General features: G+C 43.6%; 3 protein-coding genes and 1 long non-coding RNA gene across 4 annotated transcripts; all 4 read left to right on the forward strand.

Moving 5' to 3' along the window:
- Positions 1-490: 490 nt before the first annotated feature.
- LOC144020280 (uncharacterized) lies at positions 491-2,709 on the forward strand (the record flags this gene model as incomplete). The annotated part of the gene is made up of 1 exon (XM_077523592.1): positions 491-2,709. A coding segment is annotated over exon 1 (2,190 nt), but the record flags the coding sequence as incomplete, so codon positions are not given.
- A 546-nt stretch (positions 2,710-3,255) lies between these two features.
- Positions 3,256-7,803, forward strand: LOC144020281 (uncharacterized; the record flags this gene model as incomplete). The annotated part of the gene is made up of 1 exon (XM_077523593.1): positions 3,256-7,803. A coding segment is annotated over exon 1 (4,527 nt), but the record flags the coding sequence as incomplete, so codon positions are not given.
- A 40-nt stretch (positions 7,804-7,843) lies between these two features.
- Positions 7,844-12,396, forward strand: LOC144020932 (uncharacterized). The gene is made up of 4 exons (XM_077524863.1): positions 7,844-9,786; positions 11,483-11,547; positions 11,673-11,819; positions 12,248-12,396. The coding sequence occupies exons 1-3, from the start codon at positions 7,855-7,857 to the stop codon at positions 11,713-11,715; spliced, it is 2,040 nt and encodes a 679-aa protein (XP_077380989.1). The 5' UTR covers positions 7,844-7,854; the 3' UTR covers positions 11,716-11,819; positions 12,248-12,396.
- Positions 12,397-18,792: 6,396 nt separating this feature from the next.
- Positions 18,793-21,099, forward strand: LOC144020935 (uncharacterized). Its single transcript, XR_013284000.1, has 2 exons — positions 18,793-18,876; positions 19,645-21,099. It is a non-coding gene; the product is annotated as an uncharacterized LOC144020935 (long non-coding RNA).
- The last annotated feature ends 4,935 nt before the right edge of the window (positions 21,100-26,034 follow it).

Below are 26,034 nucleotides of genomic sequence, written 5' to 3' on the forward strand. Positions count from 1 at the left end.
GCCCCTTCCATGTCTACAGCAACGTCCGGGTCCACAACTTCTGGTTCCACAACAACTGTCCCTTCCATGTCCACAACAACTTCTGGGTCCACTGCCCCTTCTATGTCCACAACAACCTCCGGGTCCACAACTTCTGATTCCACAACAACTGTCCCTTCCATGTCCACAACAACTTCTGGGTCCACTGCCCCTTCTTTGTCCACAAAAACTTCGGGATCCACAACAACTTCTGATTCCACAGCTTCCGTATCCAAAACGACAACCCCTTTTATGTCCACAACAACCTTGGGATCCACAACAACTTCCGGTTCCACAGCTTCCCGGTCCACAACAACTGTCCCTTCCATGTCCACAACAACTTCTGGGACCACTGCCCCTTCTATGTCCACAACAACTTCCGGGTCCACTACACCTAACTCTTCGATGTCCACAACAACTTCGGGATCCACAACAACTTCTGGTTCCACTGCCCCTACTATGTTCACAACAACTTCCGGGTCAACAACAACTAACGCTTCCATGTCCACAACAACTTCGGGATCCACAACAACTTCTGGTTCCACAGCTTCCGGGTCCACAACAACAACCCCTTTTATGTCCACAACAACCTCCGGATCCACAACAACCTCCAGTTCCACAACTTCTGGGCCAGCAACACCTGCCCATTCCATGTCCACAACAACATCCAGGTCCACTGCCTCTTCCATGTCTGCAACAACTTCCAGGTCCACAGCAACTAACCCTTCTATGGCCACAACAACCTTGGGATCCACAACAACTTCCGGTTCCACAGCTTCTGGGTCCACAACAACTGTCCCTTCAACTTCTGGGTCCACTGCCCCTTCTATGTCCACAACAACTTCCAGGTCCACTACACCTAACGCTTCGATGTCCACAACAACTTCTGGTTCCACAGCTTCCATATCCAAAACTACAACCCCTTTTACATCCACAACAACCTCTGGATCCACAACAACTTCCGGTTCCACAGCTTCTGGGTCCACAACAACTGTCCCTTCTAGTTCTGGGTCCACTGCCCCTTCTATGTCCACAATAACTTCCAGGTCCACTACACCTAACCCTTCGATGTCCACAACAACTTCGGGATCCACAACAGCTTCTGGTTCCACAGCTTCCGGGTTCACAACTATTGCCTCTTCCATGTCGACCACAACTTCCGGGTCCACTGCCCCTTCCATGTCTACAGCAACTTCCGGGTCCACAACTTCCGGTTCCACAACAACTGTCCCTTCCATGTCGACAACCCCTTTTATGTCCACAACAACCTTGGGATCCACAACAACTTCCGGTTCCACAGCTTCCCGGTCCACAACAACTGTCCCTTCCATGTCCACAACAACTTCTGGGACCACAGCCCCTTCTATGTCCACAACAACTTCTGGGTCCACTACACCTAACTCTTCGATGTCCACAACAACTTCGGGATCCACAACAACTTCTGGTTCCACTGCCCCTTCTATGTCCACAACAACTTCCGGGTCAACAACAACTAACGCTTCCATGTCCACAACAACTTCGGGATCCACAACAACTTCTGGTTCCACAGCTTCCGGGTCCACAACAACAACCCCTTTTATGTCCACAACAACCTCCAGATCCACAACAACCTCCAGTTCCACAACTTCTGGGCCCGCAACACCTGCCCATTCCATGTCCACAACAACATCCAGGTCCACTGCCTCTTCCATGTCTGCAACAACTTCCCGGTCCACAGCAACTAACCCTTCTATGGCCACAACAACCTTGGGATCCACAACAACTTCCGGTTCCACAGCTTCTGGGTCCACAACAACTGTCCCTTCTACTTCTGGGTCCACTGCCCCTTCTATGTCCACAACAAGTTCCCGGTCCACTACACCTAACCCTTCGATGTCCACAACAACTTCTGGTTCCACAGCTTCCATATCCAAAACTACAACCCCTTTTACATCCACAACAACCTCTGGATCCACAACAACTTCCGGTTCCACAGCTTCTGGGTCCACAACAACTGTCCCTTCTACTTCTGGGTCCACTTTCCCTTCTATGTCCACAATAACTTCCAGGTCCACTACACCTAACCCTTTGATGTCCACAACAACTTCGGGATCCACAACAACTTCTGGTTCCACAGCTTCCGGGTTTACAACTACTACCTCTTCCCTGTCAACCACAACTTCAGGGTCCACTGCCCCTTCCATGTCTACAGCAACGTCCGGGTCCACAACTTCTGGTTCCACAACAACTGTCCCTTCCATGTCCACAACAACTTCTGGGTCCACTGCCCCTTCTTTGTCCACAAAAACTTCGGGATCCACAACAACTTCTGATTCCACAGCTTCCGTATCCAAAACGACAACCCTTTTTATGTCCACAACAACCTTGGGATCCACAACAACTTCCGGTTCCACAGCTTCCCGGTCCACAACAACTGTCCCTTCCATGTCCACAACAACTTCTGGGACCACTGCCCCTTCTATGTCCACAACAACTTCCCGGTCCACTACACCTAACTCTTCGATGTCCACAACAACTTCGGGATCCACAACAACTTCTGGTTCCACTGCCCCTTCTATGTCCACAACAACTTCCGGGTCAACAACAACTAACGCTTCCATGTCCACAACAACTTCGGGATCCACAACAACTTCTGGTTCCACAGCTTCCGGGTCCACAACAACAACCCCTTTTATGTCCACAACAACCTCCGGGTCCACAACAACCTCCGGATTCACAACAACCTCCAGTTCCACAACTTCTGGGCCCGCAACACCTGCCCATTCCATGTCCACAACAACATCCAGGTCCACTGCCTCTTCCATGTCTGCAACAACTTCCCGGTCCACAGCAACTAACCCTTCTATGGCCACAACAACCTTGGGATCCACAACAACTTCCGGTTCCACAGCTTCTGGGTCCACAACAACTGTCCCTTCTACTTCTGGGTCCACTGCCCCTTCTATGTCCACAACAAGTTCCAGGTCCACTACACCTAACCCTTCGATGTCCACAACAACTTCTGGTTCCACAGCTTCCATATCCAAAACTACAACCCCTTTTACATCCACAACAACCTCTGGATCCACAACAACTTCCGGTTCCACAGCTTCTGGGTCCACAACAACTGTCCCTTCTACTTCTGGGTCCACTGCCCCTTCTATGTCCACAATAACTTCCAGGTCCACTACACCTAACCCTTTGATGTCCACAACAACTTCGGGATCCACAACAACGTCCGGGTCCACAACTTCTGGTTCCACAACAACTGTCCCTTCCATGTCGACAACCCCTTTTATGTCCACAACAACCTTGGGATCCACAACAACTTCCGGTTCCACAGCTTCCCGGTCCACAACAACTGTCCCTTCCATGTCCACAACAACTTCTGGGACCACTACCCCTTCTATGTCCACAACAACTTCCGGGTCCACTACACCTAACTCTTCGATGTCCACAACAACTTCTGGATCCACAACAACTTCTGGTTCCACTGCCCCTTCTATGTCCACAACAACTTCCGGGTCAACAACAACTAACGCTTCCATGTCCACAACAACTTCGGGATCCACAACAACTTCTCGTTCCACAGCTTCCGGGTCCACAACAACAACCACTTTTATGTCCTCAACAACCTCCGGATCCACAACAACCTCCAGTTCCACAACTTCTGGGCCCGCAACACCTGCCCATTCCATGTCCACAACAACATCCAGGTCCACTGCCTCGTCCATGTCTGCAACAACTTCCAGATCCACAGCAACTAACCCTTCTATGGCCACAACAACCTTGGGATCTACAACAACTTCCGGTTCCACAGCTTCTGGGTCCACAACAACTGTCCCTTCTACTTCTGGGTCCACTGCCCCTTCTATGTCCACAACAACTTCCAGGTCCACTACACCTAACCCTTCGATGTCCACAACAACTTCTGGTTCCACAGCTTCCATATCCAAAACTACAACCCCTTTTACATCCACAACAACCTCTGGATCCACAACAACTTCAGGTTCCACAGCTTCTGGGTCCACAACAACTGTCCCTTCTACTTCTGGGTCCACTGCCCCTTCTATGTCCACAATAACTTCCAGGTCCACTACACCTAACCCTTTGATGTCCACAACAACTTCGGGATCCACAACAACTTCTGGTTCCACAGCTTCCGGGTTCACAACTACTACCTCTTCCCTGTCAACCACAACTTCAGGGTCCACTGCCCCTTCCATGTCTACAGCAACGTCCGGGTCCACAACTTCTGGTTCCACAACAACTGTCCCTTCCATGTCGACAACCCCTTTTATGTCCACAACAACCTTGGGATCCACAACAACTTCCGGTTCCACAGCTTCCCGGTCCACAACAACTGTCCCTTCCATGTCCACAACAACTTCTGGGACCACTGCCCCTTCTATGTCCACAACAACTTCCGGGTCCACTACACCTAACTCTTCGATGTCCACAACAACTTCGGGATCCACAACAACTTCTGGTTCCACTGCCCCTTCTATCTCCACAACAACTTCCGGGTCAACAACAACTAACGCTTCCATGTCCACAACAACTTCGGGATCCACAACAACTTCTGGTTCCACAGCTTCCGGGTCCACAACAACAACCCCTTTTATGTCCACAACAACCTCCGGATCCACAACAACCTCCAGTTCCACAACTTCTGGGCCCGCAACACCTGCCCATTCCATGTCCACAACAACATCCAGGTCCACTGCCTCTTCCATGTCTGCAACAACTTCCCGGTCCACAGCAACTAACCCTTCTATGTCCACAACAACCTTGGGATCCACAACAACTTCCGGTTCCACAGCTTCCCGGTCCACAACAACTGTCCCTTCCATGTCCACAACAACTTCTGGGACCACTACCCCTTCTATGTCCACAACAACTTCCGGGTCCACTACACCTAACTCTTCGATGTCCACAACAACTTCTGGATCCACAACAACTTCTGGTTCCACTGCCCCTTCTATGTCCACAACAACTTCCGGGTCAACAACAACTAACGCTTCCATGTCCACAACAACTTCGGGATCCACAACAACTTCTCGTTCCACAGCTTCCGGGTCCACAACAACAACCACTTTTATGTCCTCAACAACCTCCGGATCGACAACAACCTCCAGTTCCACAACTTCTGGGCCCGCAACACCTGCCCATTCCATGTCCACAACAACATCCAGGTCCACTGCCTCGTCCATGTCTGCAACAACTTCCAGATCCACAGCAACTAACCCTTCTATGGCCACAACAACCTTGGGATCTACAACAACTTCCGGTTCCACAGCTTCTGGGTCCACAACAACTGTCCCTTCTACTTCTGGGTCCACTGCCCCTTCTATGTCCACAACAACTTCCAGGTCCACTACACCTAACCCTTCGATGTCCACAACAACTTCTGGTTCCACAGCTTCCATATCCAAAACTACAACCCCTTTTACATCCACAACAACCTCTGGATCCACAACAACTTCAGGTTCCACAGCTTCTGGGTCCACAACAACTGTCCCTTCTACTTCTGGGTCCACTGCCCCTTCTATGTCCACAATAACTTCCAGGTCCACTACACCTAACCCTTTGATGTCCACAACAACTTCGGGATCCACAACAACTTTTGGTTCCACAGCTTCCGGGTTCACAACTACTACCTCTTCCCTGTCAACCACAACTTCAGGGTCCACTGCCCCTTCCATGTCTACAGCAACGTCCGGGTCCACAACTTCTGGTTCCACAACAACTGTCCCTTCCATGTCGACAACCCCTTTTATGTCCACAACAACCTTGGGATCCACAACAACTTCCGGTTCCACAGCTTCCCGGTCCACAACAACTGTCCCTTCTACTTCTGGGTCCACTGCCCCTTCTATGTCCACAACAACTTCCAGGTCCACTACACCTAACCCTTCGATGTCCACAACAACTTCTGGTTCCACAGCTTCCATATCCAAAACTACAACCCCTTTTACATCCACAACAACCTCTGGATCCACAACAACTTCAGGTTCCACAGCTTCTGGGTCCACAACAACTGTCCCTTCTACTTCTGGGTCCACTGCCCCTTCTATGTCCACAATAACTTCCAGGTCCACTACACCTAACCCTTTGATGTCCACAACAACTTCGGGATCCACAACAACTTCTGGTTCCACAGCTTCCGGGTTCACAACTACTACCTCTTCCCTGTCAACCACAACTTCAGGGTCCACTGCCCCTTCCATGTCTACAGCAACGTCCGGGTCCACAACTTCTGGTTCCACAACAACTGTCCCTTCCATGTCGACAACCCCTTTTATGTCCACAACAACCTTGGGATCCACAACAACTTCCGGTTCCACAGCTTCCCGGTCCACAACAACTGTCCCTTCCATGTCCACAACAACTTCTGGGACCACTGCCCCTTCTATGTCCACAACAACTTCCGGGTCCACTACACCTAACTCTTCGATGTCCACAACAACTTCGGGATCCACAACAACTTCTGGTTCCACTGCCCCTTCTATCTCCACAACAACTTCCGGGTCAACAACAACTAACGCTTCCATGTCCACAACAACTTCGGGATCCACAACAACTTCTGGTTCCACAGCTTCCGGGTCCACAACAACAACCCCTTTTATGTCCACAACAACCTCCGGATCCACAACAACCTCCAGTTCCACAACTTCTGGGCCCGCAACACCTGCCCATTCCATGTCCACAACAACATCCAGGTCCACTGCCTCTTCCATGTCTGCAACAACTTCCCGGTCCACAGCAACTAACCCTTCTATGTCCACAACAACCTTGGGATCCACAACAACTTCCGGTTCCACAGCTTCCCGGTCCACAACAACTGTCCCTTCCATGTCCACAACAACTTCTGGGACCACTACCCCTTCTATGTCCACAACAACTTCCGGGTCCACTACACCTAACTCTTCGATGTCCACAACAACTTCTGGATCCACAACAACTTCTGGTTCCACTGCCCCTTCTATGTCCACAACAACTTCCGGGTCAACAACAACTAACGCTTCCATGTCCACAACAACTTCGGGATCCACAACAACTTCTCGTTCCACAGCTTCCGGGTCCACAACAACAACCACTTTTATGTCCTCAACAACCTCCGGATCCACAACAACCTCCAGTTCCACAACTTCTGGGCCCGCAACACCTGCCCATTCCATGTCCACAACAACATCCAGGTCCACTGCCTCGTCCATGTCTGCAACAACTTCCAGATCCACAGCAACTAACCCTTCTATGGCCACAACAACCTTGGGATCTACAACAACTTCCGGTTCCACAGCTTCTGGGTCCACAACAACTGTCCCTTCTACTTCTGGGTCCACTGCCCCTTCTATGTCCACAACAACTTCCAGGTCCACTACACCTAACCCTTCGATGTCCACAACAACTTCTGGTTCCACAGCTTCCATATCCAAAACTACAACCCCTTTTACATCCACAACAACCTCTGGATCCACAACAACTTCAGGTTCCACAGCTTCTGGGTCCACAACAACTGTCCCTTCTACTTCTGGGTCCACTGCCCCTTCTATGTCCACAATAACTTCCAGGTCCACTACACCTAACCCTTTGATGTCCACAACAACTTCGGGATCCACAACAACTTTTGGTTCCACAGCTTCCGGGTTCACAACTACTACCTCTTCCCTGTCAACCACAACTTCAGGGTCCACTGCCCCTTCCATGTCTACAGCAACGTCCGGGTCCACAACTTCTGGTTCCACAACAACTGTCCCTTCCATGTCGACAACCCCTTTTATGTCCACAACAACCTTGGGATCCACAACAACTTCCGGTTCCACAGCATCCCGGTCCACAACAACTGTCCCTTCCATGTCCACAACAACTTCTGGGACCACTGCCCCTTCTATGTCCACAACAACTTCCGGGTCCACTACACCTAACTCTTCGATGTCCACAACAACTTCGGGATCCACAACAACTTCTGGTTCCACTGCCCCTTCTATCTCCACAACAACTTCCGGGTCAACAACAACTAACGCTTCCATGTCCACAACAACTTCGGGATCCACAACAACTTCTGGTTCCACAGCTTCCGGGTCCACAACAACAACCCCTTTTATGTCCACAACAACCTCCGGATCCACAACAACCTCCAGTTCCACAACTTCTGGGCCCGCAACACCTGCCCATTCCATGTCCACAACAACATCCAGGTCCACTGCCTCTTCCATGTCTGCAACAACTTCCCGGTCCACAGCAACTAACCCTTCTATGGCCACAACAACCTTGGGATCCACAACAACTTCCGGTTCCACAGCTTCTGGGTCCACAACAACTGTCCCTTCTACTTCTGGGTCCACTGCCCCTTCTATGTCCACAACAACTTCCAGGTCCACTACACCTAACCCTTCGATGTCCACAACAACTTCTGGTTCCACAGCTTCCATATCCAAAACTACAACCCCTTTTACATCCACAACAACCTCTGGATCCACAACAACTTCCGGTTCCACAGCTTCTGGGTCCACAACAACTGTCCCTTCTACTTCTGGGTCCACTGCCCCTTCTATGTCCACAATAACTTCCAGGTCCACTACACCTAACCCTTCGATGTCCACAACAACTTCGGGATCCACAACAACTTCTGGTTCCACAGCTTCCGGGTCCACAACAACAACCCCTTTTATATCCACAACAACATCCGGATCCACAACAAACTCCAGTTCCACAACTTCTGGGCCCGCAACACCTGCCCCTTCCATGTCCACAACAACTTCTGGTTCAACAACTTCCGGGTTCACAACTACTGCCTCTTCCATGTCGACCACAACTTCCGGGTCCACTGCCCCTTCCATGTCTACAACAACGTCCGGGTCCACAACTTCTGGTTCCACAAAAACTGTCCCTTCCATGTCCACAACAACTTCTGGGTCCACTGCCCCTTCTTTGTCTCCGACAACATCCGGGTCCACAACAACTGTCCCTTCCATGTCCACAACAACTTCGGGATCCACAACAACTTCTGGTTCCACACCTTCCGGATCCACAACAGCAACCCCTTTTATGTCCACAACAACCTCCGGATTCACAACAACTTCCGGTTCCACAACTTCCGGGTTCACAACTTCTGCCTCTTCCATGTCCACCACAACTTCCGGGTCCACTGCCCCTTCTAGGTCCACAACAACTTCCAGGTCAACAACAACTGCCCTGTCCAATTTTACAACAACATCCAGGTCCACTGCCCCTTCCATGTCTCCAACAACATCCGGGTCCACGACAACTTCCCCTTCCATGTCCACAACAACATCCGGTTCCACAACTTCAGAGTCCACAACAACTGCTCCTTCCATGTCTACAACAACTTCTGGATCCACAACCTCCGGTTCCACAACTTCCGGAACCACAACAACTGCCCCTAACATGTCCACAACTTCCGGTTCAACAACTTCTGGACCCACAACAACTTCTGCTTCCACAACAATTGCTACTTCCATGTCCACAACAACATCCGGTTCCACAACTTCTGGGTCCACAACTGCCCCTTCCATGTCCACAACTGTCCCTTCCATGTCCACAACTTCCAGTTCCACAACTTCCAGTTCCACAAAAACTGCCGCTTCCTTTTCCACAACAACAACCGGTTCCACAACTACTGCACCTTTTGGGACCACAGCAACAATAGCACCCATGCAACCAAGGGTGAACCTGGGATTTAGTTTGAACCAGACTTTCACGTCACAACTTTCCAATTCATCTTCTCCTCAGTTTCAAGCTTTGGCGACCCAAATTGAATCCCAGGTAATTTTCCTTTGTTGTATTTTGTTTTTAAAAACGAAATAGTATACATGTTGTTCCATACATATAAAAACTTCTGTTTTGTTTCTGTTTTTTTTTTTTTTTTTTTTTTTTTTTTATCAAAATTGTTTTCATTTATATTGGTATGCTCTATATTAGGGGTCACCAACATGGTCCCTTTGGGCACCAGGTCGCCCACAGGACTTGTGCTCATCACTGAAGTACTAATTTTTACATGTTAATACTAGCAGAGATTTATAGACTAGAAAGTAAGTGTTTCATGTTGATATTTGCAGTATTTGTTTTCTAAATTAGTGTTGATAATTATTGAACATTATCATGAATTCTTCGTAGGTATGTTTGATACCACTTTTTTCAGACGGATATCAGTACAAATACTCACGGGGGGAAGAGAGAGAGAGAGAGAGAGAGAGAGAGAGAGAGAGAGAGAGAGAGAGAGAGAGAGAGAGAGAGAGAGAGAGAGAGAGAGAGAGAGAGAGAGAGAGAGAGAGATGGAAAAGCTGAGTACACCATCGAACGGACCAATCACGGGCGTTGCGCCGTCCCACCATCTTCGGCGTGCAAGAATTGGCAACGTGTGTGCTGCACCCGGCCACGAGCTACGCGGCACTTTAAATTCATGACCCGCGTGGATCATGTGATCTACGTCGGTCATTAACGCAAGAGCAAATGTAGACGTATAAACCAGGCTTTATACTAGGATTCTTTTTCTTTTTCTTTTTTTTTTTAAACCAAATTATTGGTAGCTGGTATTGGCAGCCCCACCACATGTACCCGGGCGACACCTAAAAATAAGGCTGGTATCGGCCCAGTACCAATACCTGGTACCGGACTACCGGTCGGTGCTTGACAATCCCTAATTATGACCATATACAGTAAAGTAATGTTCGCAATTCTGTTATTTCCGAAGTGTGTATGAAACTGGTAGCCCTTGGCATTAATCAGTCCCCAAGAAGTAGCTCTCACTTTCACAAAGGTTGGTGATTCCTGCTCGACATGACTACCATTCTTTTGAAAGCACATGTAATGGAAGACCAACACATATTTTCTGCACACCTGGTATTGCTGTTTATTGCGTGTAATGGCACCATCGGGGTTACACTACTTGGGATTATTTATATTTTGTATCATTTCCTGATATACCATGGCCTTGAAATTCCAAGGTAAAAGATCTGGTTATCTCTTAGGCCATACTACAGAACCAGGATATATGCAACATGTTAAGATAGGATATGCAAGCATGCGATCATCTCCTGAGCCAGCAATCAGCATGATTACAATGTACTTTGATTTATTTGAACACGTTTTTGTAGAGTATCAGTATTTTGAAAGGTAAAATACGTATGGGACACCTTGTATGTTCATTAATGTATATGTATTGAGACTAATTCCTTATTTTGAGGGGAAACCCTTCATACTTTCAACAGATGTCGAACTCCGGTCCTCGATGGCCGCAGTCTTGCATGTTTTAGAGTTTTCCTTCCTCAAACACAATTGAATCAAATAATCAGGATCGTTATCAGGTTTCTGCAGAGTATGCTCATGAATCAGGTGTTTTTGAGAAGGGAAACCTCTCAAACATGCAGGACTGCAGCCCTCAAGGACCAGAGTTGGACACCTATACAATGACACAGGAAAAATAATTGATAATGCTATAATTAATATTCCCTCTCCACAGCTCAATCTTGTATATTCCGCTCGTTTTGGAGAAGCATTCAATCGATCTGAAGTCCTTTCTTTTAGGTATGTTACAGTCTTCTTTTTTTCATCAAATTTGTTCATGAATATTTGTCTTAGAGAAGCAGCATGTAAACCCAATATATTGGGCGTGTCACAATATTCATATTTTTGTTTTTTTTCCAGTGCAGGTTCAATTGTGGTCCAATCTCGGTTGATATTCAGCAGCTCTGAAACAGTGCCAAATGTTACTTCTGTGCAAAACACTCTGGTAGAGGCAGCAAGCAACAACTCCAACCTTACCCTCCCTGTGAATTTGTCAACCATTGTTGTATCCGGTAAGATTTTGTCCATATTCCAAATTAAAATTTTACAATCACATTATTTGGCTGCCAAACCATTCTACTGTTGTCCTTTGGCAACATTACGTACGCTTAGATCGGAGAGTGAATTTTCAAAGTTTTACATCACGTGATTTAAAAAAAAAAAAACACATACAACCCCCCCCCCACACACACACACACACAAAACAACAACAACAACAACAAACAATGTGAGCGGTCCAATCTGAAAATGAGGACACATTTCAGGAAACTTGTGATTGAATAAGCACCCCACACCTATTTTAGTCTAAATCAAAAAGAACAGTACAGTACTGCTTTAAAAAATAAAATAAAATGAAAAAATAAAATACCTCACAGGATGAATTGAATACATTAACAAAACTTTGTTGTTAACAGTTCTTCTCTCAATTGTATCATTATAGCTGTAGTTGCAACAACAATGGCACCTTCCGGAAGCACAACAATGGCACTTTCTGGGACCACCACAGTGCCACCTTCCGGGACCACCACAACGGCTCCTTCTGGATCCACAACAACTTCCGGTTCCACTGCCCCTTCTATGTCCACAACAACTTTCGGGTCAACAACAACTGCCCTGTCCAATTACACAACAACATTCAGGTCCACTGCCCCTTCCATGTTGACAATAACTTCCGGGTCCACAACTTCCGGATCCACAAGAACTTCCGGGTCCACAACAACTAACTCCTCTCTGTTCACAACAACTTCGGGATCCACAAAAACGTCTGGTTCCCCAGCTTCCGGGTCCACAACAACTGCCCGTTCCATGTCCACAATAACTTCTGGGTCCACTGCCCCTTCTCTGTCCATAACTACTTCTGGGTCCACAACAACTTCAGGATCCACAACAGCTTCTGGTTCCACATCTTCCGGGTCCACAACAACTGTCCCTTACACGTCCACAACAACTTCTGGGTCCACTGCCCCTTCTATGTCCACAACAACTTCCGGGTCCACAACCACTAACCCCTCTACGTCCACAACAACTTCAGGATCCACAACAACTTTTGGTTCCACAGCTTCCGGGTCCCCAACAACAACCCCTTCTTTGTCCACAACAACCTCCGGATCCTCAACAACTTCCGGTTCCACAACTTCCGGACCCACAACTACTGCCACTTCCATATTCAGAACAACTTCCAGGTCCACTGCCCCTTCCATGTCTACAATAACGTCCGGTTCCACAGCTTCCGGGTCCACAACAACTGTCCCTTCCATGTCCACAACAACTTCGGGATCCACAACAACTTCTGGTTCCACAGCTTCCGTGTCCACAACAACTGTCCCTTACACGTCCACTACTTCTGGGTCCACTGCCCCTTCCATGTCCACAACAACTTCCGGGTCCACAACAACTGTCCCTTCCATGTCCACAACAACTTCTGGGTCCACTGCCCCTTCCATGTCCACAACAACTTCCGGGTCCACAACAACTGTCCCTTCCATGTCCACAACAACTTCTGGGTCCATTGCCCCTTCTATGTCCACAACAAATTCCGGGTCAACAACTGTCCTGTCCAATTCCACAACAACCAGGTCCACTGCCCCTTCCATGTCTACAATGTCCGCGTCCATAACTTCCGGTTCCACAACAACTTTCCCTTCGATGTCCACAACAACTTCTGGGTCCACTGCCCCTTCTATGTCGACAACAACTTCCGGATCCATGACAACTCACTCTTCTATGTCCACAACAACTTCGGGATTTACAACAACTTCTGGTTCCACAACTTCCAGGTCCACAACAACAACACTTTCTATGTCCACAACAACCTCCGGAACCACAACAACTTCCGGTTCCACAACTTCCGGGCCCACAACAATTGCCACTTCCATGTCCGGAACAACTTCTGGGTCCACTGCCCCTTCTATGTCCACAACAACTTCCAGATCCACCACAACTTCTGGTTCCACTGCCCTTTCTATGTCCACAGTAACTTCAGGGTCAACAACAACTAACCCTTCTATGTCCACAACAACTTCGGGATCCACAACAACTTCTGGTTCCACAGCTTCCAGCTCCACAACAACTGCCCCTTCCATGTCCACATCTTCCGGGTCCACAACAACTTCCAAGTCCACAACAACTAACCCTTCTATGTCCACAACAACTTCCGGATCCACAACAACTTCCGTTTCCACAACAACTGTCGTTTCCATGTCCACAACAACATCCGGTTCCACAACTTCTGGGTCCACATCAACTGCCCCTTCCATGTCTACAACTTCCGGTTCCACAACAACTGCCACTTCCTTGTCCACAACAACATCCGGTTCCACAACTACAGCACCTTCAGGGACAACAGCAACAATAGCACCTACACAACCAATGGTCAACCTGGGATTTAGTTTGAACCGGACTTTCACATCACAACTTTCCAATTCATCTTCTCCTCAGTTTCAAGCTTTGGCGACCCAAATTGAATCCCAGGTAATTTTCACAGTAATGTTTGTGTTTCAAAAGAAATAGTATACATGTTGTTCCATACATATAAAAACTTCTGTTTTGTTTCTCTGTTTTTCTTTTCATTAAAATTGTTTTCATTTATATTGGTATGCTCTATATTAGGGGTCCCTTTGGGCACCAGGTAGCCCACAGGACTTGTGCTCATCAGTGAAGTACTAATTTTTACATGTTAATACTAGCAGAAATTTATAGACTAGAAAGTAAGTGTTTCATATTGATATTTGCAGTATTTGTTTTCTAAATTAGTGTTAATAATTATTGAACATTATCATGAATTCTTTGTAGGTATGTTTTGATACCACTTTTTCAGACTGATATTAGTACAAATACTCACGGGGAAAGAGACAGATATTTGTTGCACAGCTGGTAATGCTGATTATTGCTTGTAATGGCACCATTGGAGTTACACTACTTGAGATGATTCATATTTTGTATCATTTCCTGATATACAATGGCCTTGGAATTCCAATATAAAAGATCTGGTTATCTGGTGAGCATACAATCATTTCCTGAGCCAGCAATCAGCATGATTACAATGTACTTTGCTTTATTTGAACAAGTAAAATACGTATGGGACACTCTGTATGTTCATTAATGTATATGTATTGAGACTAATTCCTTATTCTGAGGGGAAACCCTTCATACTTTCAACAGGTGTCTAACTCCGGTCCTCGATGGCCGCAGTCTTGCATGTTTTAGAGTTTTCCTTCCTCAAACACAATTGAATCAAATAATCAGGATCGTTATCAGGTTTCTGCAGAGTATGCTCATGAATCAGGTGTTTTTGAGAAGGGAAACCTCTCAAACATGCAGGACTGCGACCCTCAAGGACCAGAGTTGGACACGTATACAATGACACAGGAAAAATAATTGATAATGCTTTAATTAATATTCCCTCTCCACAGCTCAATGTTGTATATTCTGCTCGTTTTGGAGAAAGATTCAATCGATCTGAAGTCCTTTCTTTTAGGTATGTTACAGTCTTCCTTTTTTCATCAAATTTGTTCATGAATGTTTGTCTTAACAAAGCAGCAACATGTAAACCCAATATATTGGGCGTGTCACAATATTCATATTTTTGTTTTTTTCCAGTGAAGGTTCAGTTGTGGTCCAATCTCGGTTGATATTCAGCAGCTCTGAAACAGTGCCAAATGTTACTTCTGTGCAAAACACTCTGGTAGAGGCAGCAAGCAACAACTCCACCTTTACCCTCCCTGTGAATGTGTCAACCATTGTTGCATCCCGTAAGATTTTGTCCATATTCCAAATTAAAATTTGCAAATTCCATTTTACAATCACATTATTTGCCTGCCAAACCATTTTACTTAAGGTATTAGGCAACATTACGTACGCTTAGATCGGAGAGTGAATTTTCAAAGTTTTGCATCGCGTGATTCCAAATGATGATTAAAACAACAACAACAGAACATGAGTGGTCCAACGTTCCAATGAGGACCCATTTCAGGAAACTTGTGATTGAATAAGCACCCAACACCTGTTTTAGGGAAAATCCAAAAGTACAGTACTTTGCGTTAAAAAAATAAAATAAAATAAATAAAAAATACATCAGAGGTTGAATTTAATACTTTAACAAAATTCCTTTGTTGTTAACAGTTCTTCTCTCAATTGTATCATTATAGCTGTAGTTGCAACAACAAAGTTACCTTCTGAAACCACAACAATGGCACCTTCCGGAAGCACAACAATGGTACCTTCCGGAAGCACAACAGTGTCACCTTCCGGGACCACCACAATGGCACCTTCCGGGACCACCACAATGGCACCTTCCAGGACTACCACAACAGCAGGTCCAGTATTAGTCTTGCCTCAAGCCCAGATTATTTTTCATTAACAGATTGTCTTTTGACTATTTGGTTCTCTTAATCTGTGGAAGTTTCCTTTCATGCATTGTCTTTTGTATTGACCCATCCTGTTCTGAATTCCTCCAGATGCATCTCGGCCTACAGCGTTCTCACTGGCAACCATATCCCTGACGTTGGTGACTTTGGCACTGATGCTCCAAGACACTACATAGCCATTAACTTATGACCGATAAAGTAACTTAGTGAGTACATGATGAATATTGTCATCCGAGTGTCAAAGGTGGCAAAAGATGTGTACTTGTCATTCTTTGTCATGTTTGTGCCTTCTGTGGTATGTACCATAACACAGTTTCGATTTTGCCATCACAAGTTGTCACAAACTCTATTTTGGTTCGTTGTTATGTGTTATGTCGCCTGTGTGGTGCTGTGACTGTTGCGCAATTCTACCAATTTTTGGTATCAGTAATTAAGATTTTTACACTACGACTGTATCGTTGGTTGTTCTTTTGGTAACAACTCTAAATACATTTTTTCAGATTTGTTTGGGAGGATGAACCGCGATGAGCATCCTACAATCCTACCAGAAATTTGACTGACTCATCTCTCTCTTTTCACTACTAATTTAGACAAAACAAATATTTGATGATTACTACCTATTATTGCTGCTTGATTATCTTGGAAAACTTGACTGAATTTCAATAAGCTAATGAAAAATATATATTGCCAATGAAAACCAAAGAATCAGTTGTTATCCACCATCACACACAGTGGTGTGTGTGTGTGTGTGTAAATGTGTAAATGGGGGGAATAAAACTTTCCATCCCCAAACTGGTTTGTCTTTTAAATACAGTTTTAAAAAAAAGTATCTACCTGGTTGCGGTCACTCGAAAAAGCAAATGTGAAGCATCAGCATGAATGAGAAGACTGCTTATGATCCTGCCAAGTGGCGACATGTAAAAAATGCTGGAGCCTATCTCAGCTGGCTCTGGGCAGGAGGCGGGGGACACACTGAACTGAACCAATCGCAGGGCACACAGAGATGAACAATCATCCACACTCACAAGCATACCAAGGGACAATTTGGTGCGCCCAGTTAACCTGCCATGCATGTCTTTGGAATGTGTACCCGGGGTAGCCGGAGAAGACCCACTCAGGCATCGTGCCTTCGGGGGAAATGTCACTATCCAACCTGTGACTTCTTGACATTGAGACTTTGCCGATGGTGACATAAAATTTTCAGCCACTAAGGCAGGATTGAAACCAATTCAAAACAGTACCTGACTAATTAAAAGGGGAAAAGCAATAGCAGAATTTTTGTTTGCATTTCAATGACAGGTCAGAGGTGTTAGAATTATCATGTTATCCTACTTGAGCCTCTTCAAGAGAAATATTTAAGAGCTTCAAGCCATACAGAAAGGCTTCTGAACGTGGGATGATGTAAATTTGCATGCCAATGTGAGGGTCCTTTTATCTTGGACGGAATTATAAGAACGTGTGTACAGTATATGCAGCTGCTCTGGGATAATTGGTACTGTACAACTTTCCCGTCTGCTGTCTTTATCCAGCAGAGGGCAACATGCATTCATCTGAGCATTCATCTAGCTAAACTACTCACGCTGCCATCTAAACTGGTCTATTGAGTTCAGGTTGTCCATGGGGCTTGAGGAAGGCTTATTTTGTTGTCGTTGTTGTGTTTTTGTTGTTTTTGTTTTTTTGTTTTTTTTACTTTGAGTCAGATGAGATGACAGCATTGTTTGTGTGACTCAAATAGATAATTGTTTGTGTAGTGATTACTGTACTTGGTTGCTCCTTGGGTAGCTACTTCTAAATTAATATACTGTATACATACAATATATATATATATATATAAATATTTAAAAAAATGAGACAAAGAAAATATAAATTAATTGTAAATATTGATACTTTAGCTCGGGGATCGATACTTAAGACTGAACATGCTGCCTCAAAAATAGATATTTTGGTTTTTTGTTCGGTTCGATTTTGGTTTGGTCTTAGTTTCATGTCTCCTTGTCATTGAGCTCATCATCCCAGTCCCCTCGTCTTCCAATCAGCACCCTCTGCCCCCTGTGTCATGTCCAGTTGTTTGTCATTGTCAAATTAGTCTGCTCCTATATAGTTCCCTCCTTCCCTGCGCTCGTTGTTGGATCATTCGTTTGCGTCACTGAGTCTCCGTCATTTGTCTCAGGTTAATCTAGTACGTTTTGTTTGCTTCTTTGTATCTGCTTTTTGATCTTTTTGTGAACTGACAAGTTCCCTGTCCCTTGCTTGCCTCTTTATGTCTTTGGAAATAAAATCCCTTTTTTGTTCCTAACACCCGTAAGCCTGCCTCACCTCCCTGCTTCCTGCATTTGGGTCCTCAACAACCCCCTCTCAACTAGACACTGAGGCGCCGGAGTGGCCGTAACAAGGTAAATAAGTGGAAAGCTAAAGGTGTTTCAATACCTCTGGGGAATGGAGGTTTGGAATGTTAAGGTCACTGAAAGTAGACTGACATGCCTTGTGAAAGCTTGTCATAATTTCCACACGCAACGACCAATCACAGCTACCCTGTTTTCTGAAGCTGAGCTGTGATTGGTTGTCAATTGCAACATGGCCAGCCGAAATCCCCGCTACGTAATCCTTGATCATAGAAGGGAGATTGAAGGCCCAAAACAGCTGGGACTGTGCTTAACAGTAAAGAAGATTTAAAAGAGATAGAAGAGACAAGAGAAACATGCAGGTAAGTTGCATATCCACATGGGTGGGACATTTCTGTGACATGTCTGGAATTTCCCTCAAGATTAATCATAAGCATCTATCTAGCTTGCTTCCATCCGAGTTTGGTCAGTAAAAACTACCAGTTATGAATGTCAACATTCTGCATGCATTCAGTTGTCCTTGATTTTCTGATCTGAATGTTTTTGAATGTCATGCAGTGTTTATACTAAAACACAACACGGGTTTTACAGCCAGAGGTGGAAAATGGAGGGTGTTTTTTAATTTTATTTTTGTAAAATGTCACCCTTGCAAATACTACTCTCAATTGCCTTACGTGGATAAATACAGGCTAAAAAAATTACTTACTCCTGGTCTGATTTAATTATTATTACCTTTTCTGGTATAAACGTGATTTAATTGTGATAGTGTTTTGATCACTACAGTTTTGTGTGCAGTGCCTGTGATAAAAAGTTAAATAATAAATAAAATAATAATATTATTAAAAATAAACCAAAAAATATGTTATTTTCAACATTTCATCGCTTTGGTTCTTCTCTGACGATTTTAGGAATGATTTCCACCTGTTTCTGGTATCGTGTCGCAATTGCAGTTGAAAATGACGCCAAACTAGCTGAAGGTCGTTCAGAATAAGTTTTCAAAACGTTAGCGGTTATCGAGCTAGATGCAGCCCAAAATTCGGTGTGCATGGCTTCAACGAAATTTTAGATGCATGAAAAAGCATGGGTCTCCCATTTTGAGTTTTTGTTAATGTTGCTGTTCTGTGTTGCAGGGCGTCATTTGGATGATTCCGCCCCTCCATCCAAGAGGAAGACTCTGACAGAAGGAGATGACACTGAGGAAGATGTGGAGGAACAAAAAGTGAGTGTTGGCGTCACTAGCATAGCCTTGAAGTATACCATAACTACCGTTACAAGTAATTAATGTCGTGTTAAACTCATGTACAGTATTGCGACAAGCAGATAAAGAAACACTCGTGTTCGTATGACTAATTTTTACTCATGTACATACTTTGTATACTGGGGTTTTAAAGTTGAACATATATAATTTTTGTTATATAAAATTACGGCATGGCTCAGTGGTAGAGTGTTAGTCTCCCAACCCAGAGGTTGTGGGTTCGACCCTTGTGACCATGTCGAAGTCTCCCTGAGCAAGATACTGAACCCCCAGTTGCCTGATGCTGCGACATCAGTAGCTGAATGTCAGGTCAGTGTGGAGCACTTTAATGAGTGCCTGAAAAAAGTGCTATACAAGTGAAAGACCATTTAGAATAATTTTCCTATGAATTGTTGTTCCGATATATTTATTGTGCATATAACAAAATTAGCTGTACTTAAATTATACTTGTGTTGCCACTCTTTTGTCGCTAATTAAGGGTATCCTCTTGCATACTTTATATACTACTATATAGCCTACTGTATATACTACTTCTACATCTCTTTAACTGTAACCACAAAATATATTGATCAACTCTTTCTGACAGTTGAAAAGATATATTTGCCACAGCTGGTCTATCTTATTGGACACGGTCATGCGTACATAATGTTGCTGTGGTTTTTACTCCATTTACTTTAAGGGTAAGCAGAGTTTGAACCCTCACAATGATTACAGGCCGCAGAACTTCATTCGCGATGTCGGTGAGTGTGTTTTGCTTGATTGAGTGTTGGCGAATCCACATGCTTCAAATCTGTCTTTTTTTTTTCTTTTCTTTTTTTTTTGTGAGCGCTGATCAGGCTTGGCCGATCGATTTGAGGAGTACCCAAAACTACGAGAGCTGGTCGGACTGAAGGAAAACTCATCTCTACTACCAACACCCCTCCCATGTATGCTAACCAACCGTATTCAACTACATTTTCTTTCTTTCTTTCTTTTTTTTTTTTTTTTTTTTTTTTTTTTTAACTCTGAATATAATATATAGTGAGTCAAATGTTATTCGTGTCATTATTACGCCCGGTATCCAGTGAAGTAATGTGTCACAGCTGTCAGTCACTATTCATTCAGAAGCAGCAAAACTAGCAAGCGTAGCATCGGTAGCCAAATGCTAACGGCTTGATGCTAACCTAACCCTAATCGTTACTATTCATATGAGAACACGGGAAAAAGTGAGGTGTTATGAGGTGATCGAGTGTGACTTACAGCAATTTAACATTTTATTCCGCCAACAGAGTGCCATAGCAAATTGTTTGCTGCTCAAATGCGATGGAAAAAAAATAAAAAATCTGAATAAGCATGATGTCCCGCTCATTCATCTTTCTGGCACTGTTAGTCTCGGGACCGAGAAGTTACTGGTTATAAATACTTGATGTGTATGCGTGTGTTTATTTTTCTTTTCTGAATGGCATTAAATCAGTAGCAGGTGCCGTTCCGGGTCTCGGGTCTCTTTTTTTTTGCGTGAAACCGCATCTCTGGGGAGCCAAAACAAGCTCACGCCGTCGTCCTGTCGGTTTGAACAAAAGCCAACAACGCAACGTCTTGGCATAATTTAAATGAATCAAACAATTGAAATGAATCAGTAGTAAAAACAAATGGACACGGAATCAGCAGGTATTTGTTTACATGGCTGTAGGCTGAACTCGCCCGCTCACAAGGTTTTTGCCGCAAAATAAAAAAAAATCATGAAATACTTTGTTAGTATGTATTGATTCGAGGAACTGTTCATTTTGGCGTGTATATTATATTATTTAATGCAACATAAAATTTGTCAGAGAGCATCTAAGACACTTTAATTCTTCATAAAAAAAAAAAGGTTCACTACTATAAAAACATGTATGCAAAATTGTCCTTAAAAAAAACAGAGAAACGTGAACAGTGGTTCGTGAGAGAGGGAACACTATCTGTTCTGTGCATTTATGCTGCACTTACAGCACTTATCAGATTCTGCATCTTCCTTTAATCCACATTTGGAAGATATCTGATTCCAATCTGAGGACATTGTCACCTGAACTATTCTGCAATGCAACTCCAGCCTGACGGATGAATTCCAACAGCGTGTTTTGCGTTTTTGGTAACGCACCACAGAATGGCAAAGGGTAAAAAAAAAACGTAGTACTCCAAACGAAACTTCCTGCTCAACCGGAATGTATTGTCAGTGTAATATGAACAGTACGATTAATTATTAACATGATGGGCCAATTCATTTTTACCGAAAATGCTAACACTGATAGGAGTCTTCAAACTGAGATCATACTTCGCAAACCTACCGCCAATTAATTATTATTTGGCATGAGTGAGGGAGCATCTCGGCGAATGACAGCCGGAGAGAACACCGGCATACTGTGATACCCAAAGACAATGGACAATCACAATAATCCTGATCCTCTTGGATTGAGATTTCTAAATCCAACCTCAGGATGACTCCACCCCGCAAGATTAGAGACAGGAGTCATAAATGTGTTCTGTAGACCTCAAGGCTTTGATAGGTCAATTTATCAATTGCAAATATATAAAATGGTCATTCGAAACATTTGCTGTTGCTTGGAATCAATGTCCGCTGAAATTCTGTTTAAACAAGACCACGCCTACCAAAACATCTCAAGATGGAAACTGAGCAGGCACAGCAGCAAATTCTCCTTGCCAAGGGACAAATAAAACTTGAATGCTTTATCCAAGAACTCAAGAAGTAGAAAATACAATTACTGGAAAAGCAAATGTGGAACGGATTGTAGTGTGAAACTTTTGAGTTTTTGCTGTAGCTGCAAGTTTGTATTGAGCACTATTTATTTTCATTAGTTGGATTTTTTTGTGGGATTATTTTTGGAATTTAGATTTTTTCTCTTCAATAAAAAAAAAACAAAACTATGTATGATGAGGTTTAATATATTAAAAATATATCGTTGCAATGTTAATTCCGGGAAATGCAAGTGATGCTTATTTATTGATATGAGTATATGTGAAACTAATACATGAAATCACAGTGTAAACCGACTTGAGGTAGGATTAATTTCCTGATTGTCAAGATCAAATCGATCCAGATTTGGGTCTGGAGTTTTGAAATAGCCAACACAGGCTCAAATCTGCATTAAAGGTGGGATTGGATTTCCAAATCTGAATTTTCAAATTAAATGTGGTCTGAAGTACCAAATTTTGGAGCCGATCTGGTTTTAATCCAATCCATGTATGAAACACTGAACATTCATCTGGCTAAACTTCCCAGTACTGTCTTATCTAATCTGCACATTTTTGAACACTCACATGGCAGTCAGGTGTCTTTGTGTCTGCCACACAGTTCTGCGGTTTGGGTTCAAATCTCGGCACCAGCCTTCCTGGTGGTCCATTCTCAATCACATTCCGAATTAGAACAAATGTTACATACATTTCCTGCTCTGTGGTTTATAGATCATGAAACTGGAGATTGAAGAGATCTCTGCCCTTCGGTCCTTCGTCTTCCTCTGGTGTGGCTCGGGTGAAGGTCTGGACTTGGGAAGAATGGTAACTCCACCTCTTACTCACTCATCTAAGCCAGGGGTGGGCACATTTTTTGACTTGCGAGCCACAACGGGCTCTAAAATTTGAATGAGGGACCGGCCTAGGAATATTTGGTTAGACTATTTAGGCCAGATATACTAAAACCAAGGTTGGACTGGCTGAGAGAGTGTGTGCGTGTGTGTGCGTGCACGCGCGCGCTCACGCTTGCATTATTGTCTGTCACTCTCATGTCAATGATGCACTGATTGGTTGATAACAATGCAAACCCGGAAGTCACTTTAACGGCGCAAGCGGCGTTACCATCTCTGCAGCAGGAGATTTGCTGGCACGCGACATCAAGATGGCAAGTCAGAGAACGATGGACACTGATAATCGCCAATTGAATGACGAATGGACCGACAAATATGTTTATCTTACCTCTTTCGAACGCAACACCAATGTATTTTTTTTTTTTGCGAAAGCAGCGCTGATAAAAAGTTGAAAACAAAATGCCACTATGAGAAGCGCTACTGCGAGGTTGCCCCCCATAATCAGAGCTACGAACAGATGAAATGAAAAAGATGAAAATCTTGTATGGGGCTTCTCGCACGAAAATGACCTTAAATGACAGAAAAGTAAAAGGCAACGGAGTGCTCATTAGTGGCCTGGGTTAGCGGTAAACAAGAAACTATTTCATAATGCATGATAAAGGAAAATGACACTTTCTTTGACTTTTGAGATGAATATTTGCACTCCCAAGACACTTGATTGACCTTTGGTGAAAGTTGATTATTTTTATTTTATTAGGTAATACTAAGCAAGAAGGGGTGGGCGATCTTGCAAAAATAGAATATCACAACTTTTTAATACGATTTCATTTTATCACGATTTTTTTTATTAATAAGAAGAGAGAGATTGAATTAATAATGATAATAAAAATAAACTAAAATAAATAAATAAAAATTAAATCAATCAATAAATAAGGTTATTACACCAGAGATCGAATTAACTCATTCACTGCCATTGACGGAAAAAGACGTCAAATGATGCATTTTTTTTCTGGTCTGGCAATGAATGTGTTAATAAATAACTAAAAAAGAAAAATCTAAGTGGCCCTTGCAGCTTTCTATTTTTCTGTATGTGGCCCTCAGAGGAAAAAGTTTGGACACCCCTGCTGTACATTATATCAACAATTTATAATTGCTTCATTGATTTTTACCATGTTTAACTCATTCACTGCCATTGACGGAAAAAGACGTCAAATGATGCATTTTTTTGCTGGTCTGGCAATTAATGTGTTAATAATAATAATAATAATAATAATAATAATAATAATAATAATAATAATAATAATAATAATTCAATCAATCAATAAATAAGGTTATTACACCAGAGATTGAATTAAATAAATTAAAGTACAGTAAAGTGCCATATGTAATAAGCACCTTTTGTAAGGAAAAATATAAATTATAAAGGTGCAAAGCACCTGAGAAAATCATTAACAAGTCACATTTTTTTTCACACGTTTTCAAGTACTGTAGTCTAATCAAATAGTGAATCTCTTGCACACAATTTGACTGCTAGTCATGATTAAAGAAAAAAATAAGCAGCATGTAAACAAAGTTGAAAAAACTGCTGCTAGTGGGTAAGTAAAAAGCAACTTTTTATAAGCAAAGATCATATTTTTTTATCAACCGTTGTGGGTGATGGGTTTTGTAGTTTCCCATGGTTGATGAATGCAACACAGACTTTTTTTGTGTGTGTTGTAACGTTAGCGTGCTGTTTTCTTGCTTGGTTCGTCTGATCATTTCACAAACGCTACAATATGACTTACAGCTGGACGCTGGTCGTTTGTTGGGGGAAAAAAATTCACTTTTTTGCGCCACCATTTCTGTGCAATCTGCGTACATGCAAATGGCGGTGTTGGGGGTAAAAAAAAAACCTTACAACTTGGCAGCTCAAAATCAAGTATCTTCTGGATAACGTGACGTCATACAAGTGACGTCATGTATCGGATTTTATTGATATCTCTGCTTCAAAGACAACCAGTATAACTCATTTTGAGTTTGCCAAAACAAAACAGTCATGTTTTAAAAATGCAACAAAAAACTGCGAGAGTAACATTTTGGGGAGACACCATGATGTATCTTCTGTGAACATGAGGTCGCGCGCATTGAGATGTCATAAATATGCGACACTGTGATAGGATAGGGCCGTGGTTGAGGAGTTAGGCACAAATTGGGATACACTCACAACTAATGGACCAACATGGCAAGTCTATTATTATCGGCAGATTTCTTTATTGTCTGGTTTATCTGTATGATGTTAAATTGGTTGATAATTGCCTATATTTATCGGTCACCGATATTATTGTGTATCCCGAGTTTGTTAAATTTCAGCTATAATCACAAACATTAACAATAGGATAGACATGTTCTTTAAATATGGTATAACTATCACGATTGTCTCCATAATTGAACCAAATAATGATTGAACTGGCTTGCGAATAGAAGGTGATCCTCATTCATTCCAGTTGAGACTTAATGAAAATAGTATTAACCAAGTGTATTTACAGTATTTATTTTAATTACATCTTAACGAACTGGGGACATCAACAGAAACGTGACATATGTATGAGTGAATGTACGCATGTCATGGTGTTAGTTGGATCATAAAGTAGCTGAGACTAAATTATAAAGTACCCCACTCAATCTTGGGTATAATTCTTCAAGAAATGATACATACATTCAATTATTGA

This window comes from Festucalex cinctus, chromosome 6 (assembly GCF_051991245.1).
Source record: "Festucalex cinctus isolate MCC-2025b chromosome 6, RoL_Fcin_1.0, whole genome shotgun sequence".
Classification (NCBI taxonomy): Eukaryota; Metazoa; Chordata; class Actinopteri; order Syngnathiformes; family Syngnathidae; genus Festucalex; species Festucalex cinctus.

What these genes read in the sequence shown, in the direction of transcription:
- LOC144020932 (XM_077524863.1), top strand. Translation starts at nt 7,855, where the DNA reads ATGTCCACAACAACTTCTGGGACCACTGCCCCTTCTATGTCCACAACA. An exon ending in CGACCCAAATTGAATCCCAG is followed by an intron (nt 9,787 to 11,482) that starts GTAATTTTCCTT and finishes CCCTCTCCACAG; the next exon opens with CTCAATCTTGTATATTCCGC. An exon ending in TCTGAAGTCCTTTCTTTTAG is followed by an intron (nt 11,548 to 11,672) that starts GTATGTTACAGT and finishes TTTCCAGTGCAG; the next exon opens with GTTCAATTGTGGTCCAATCT.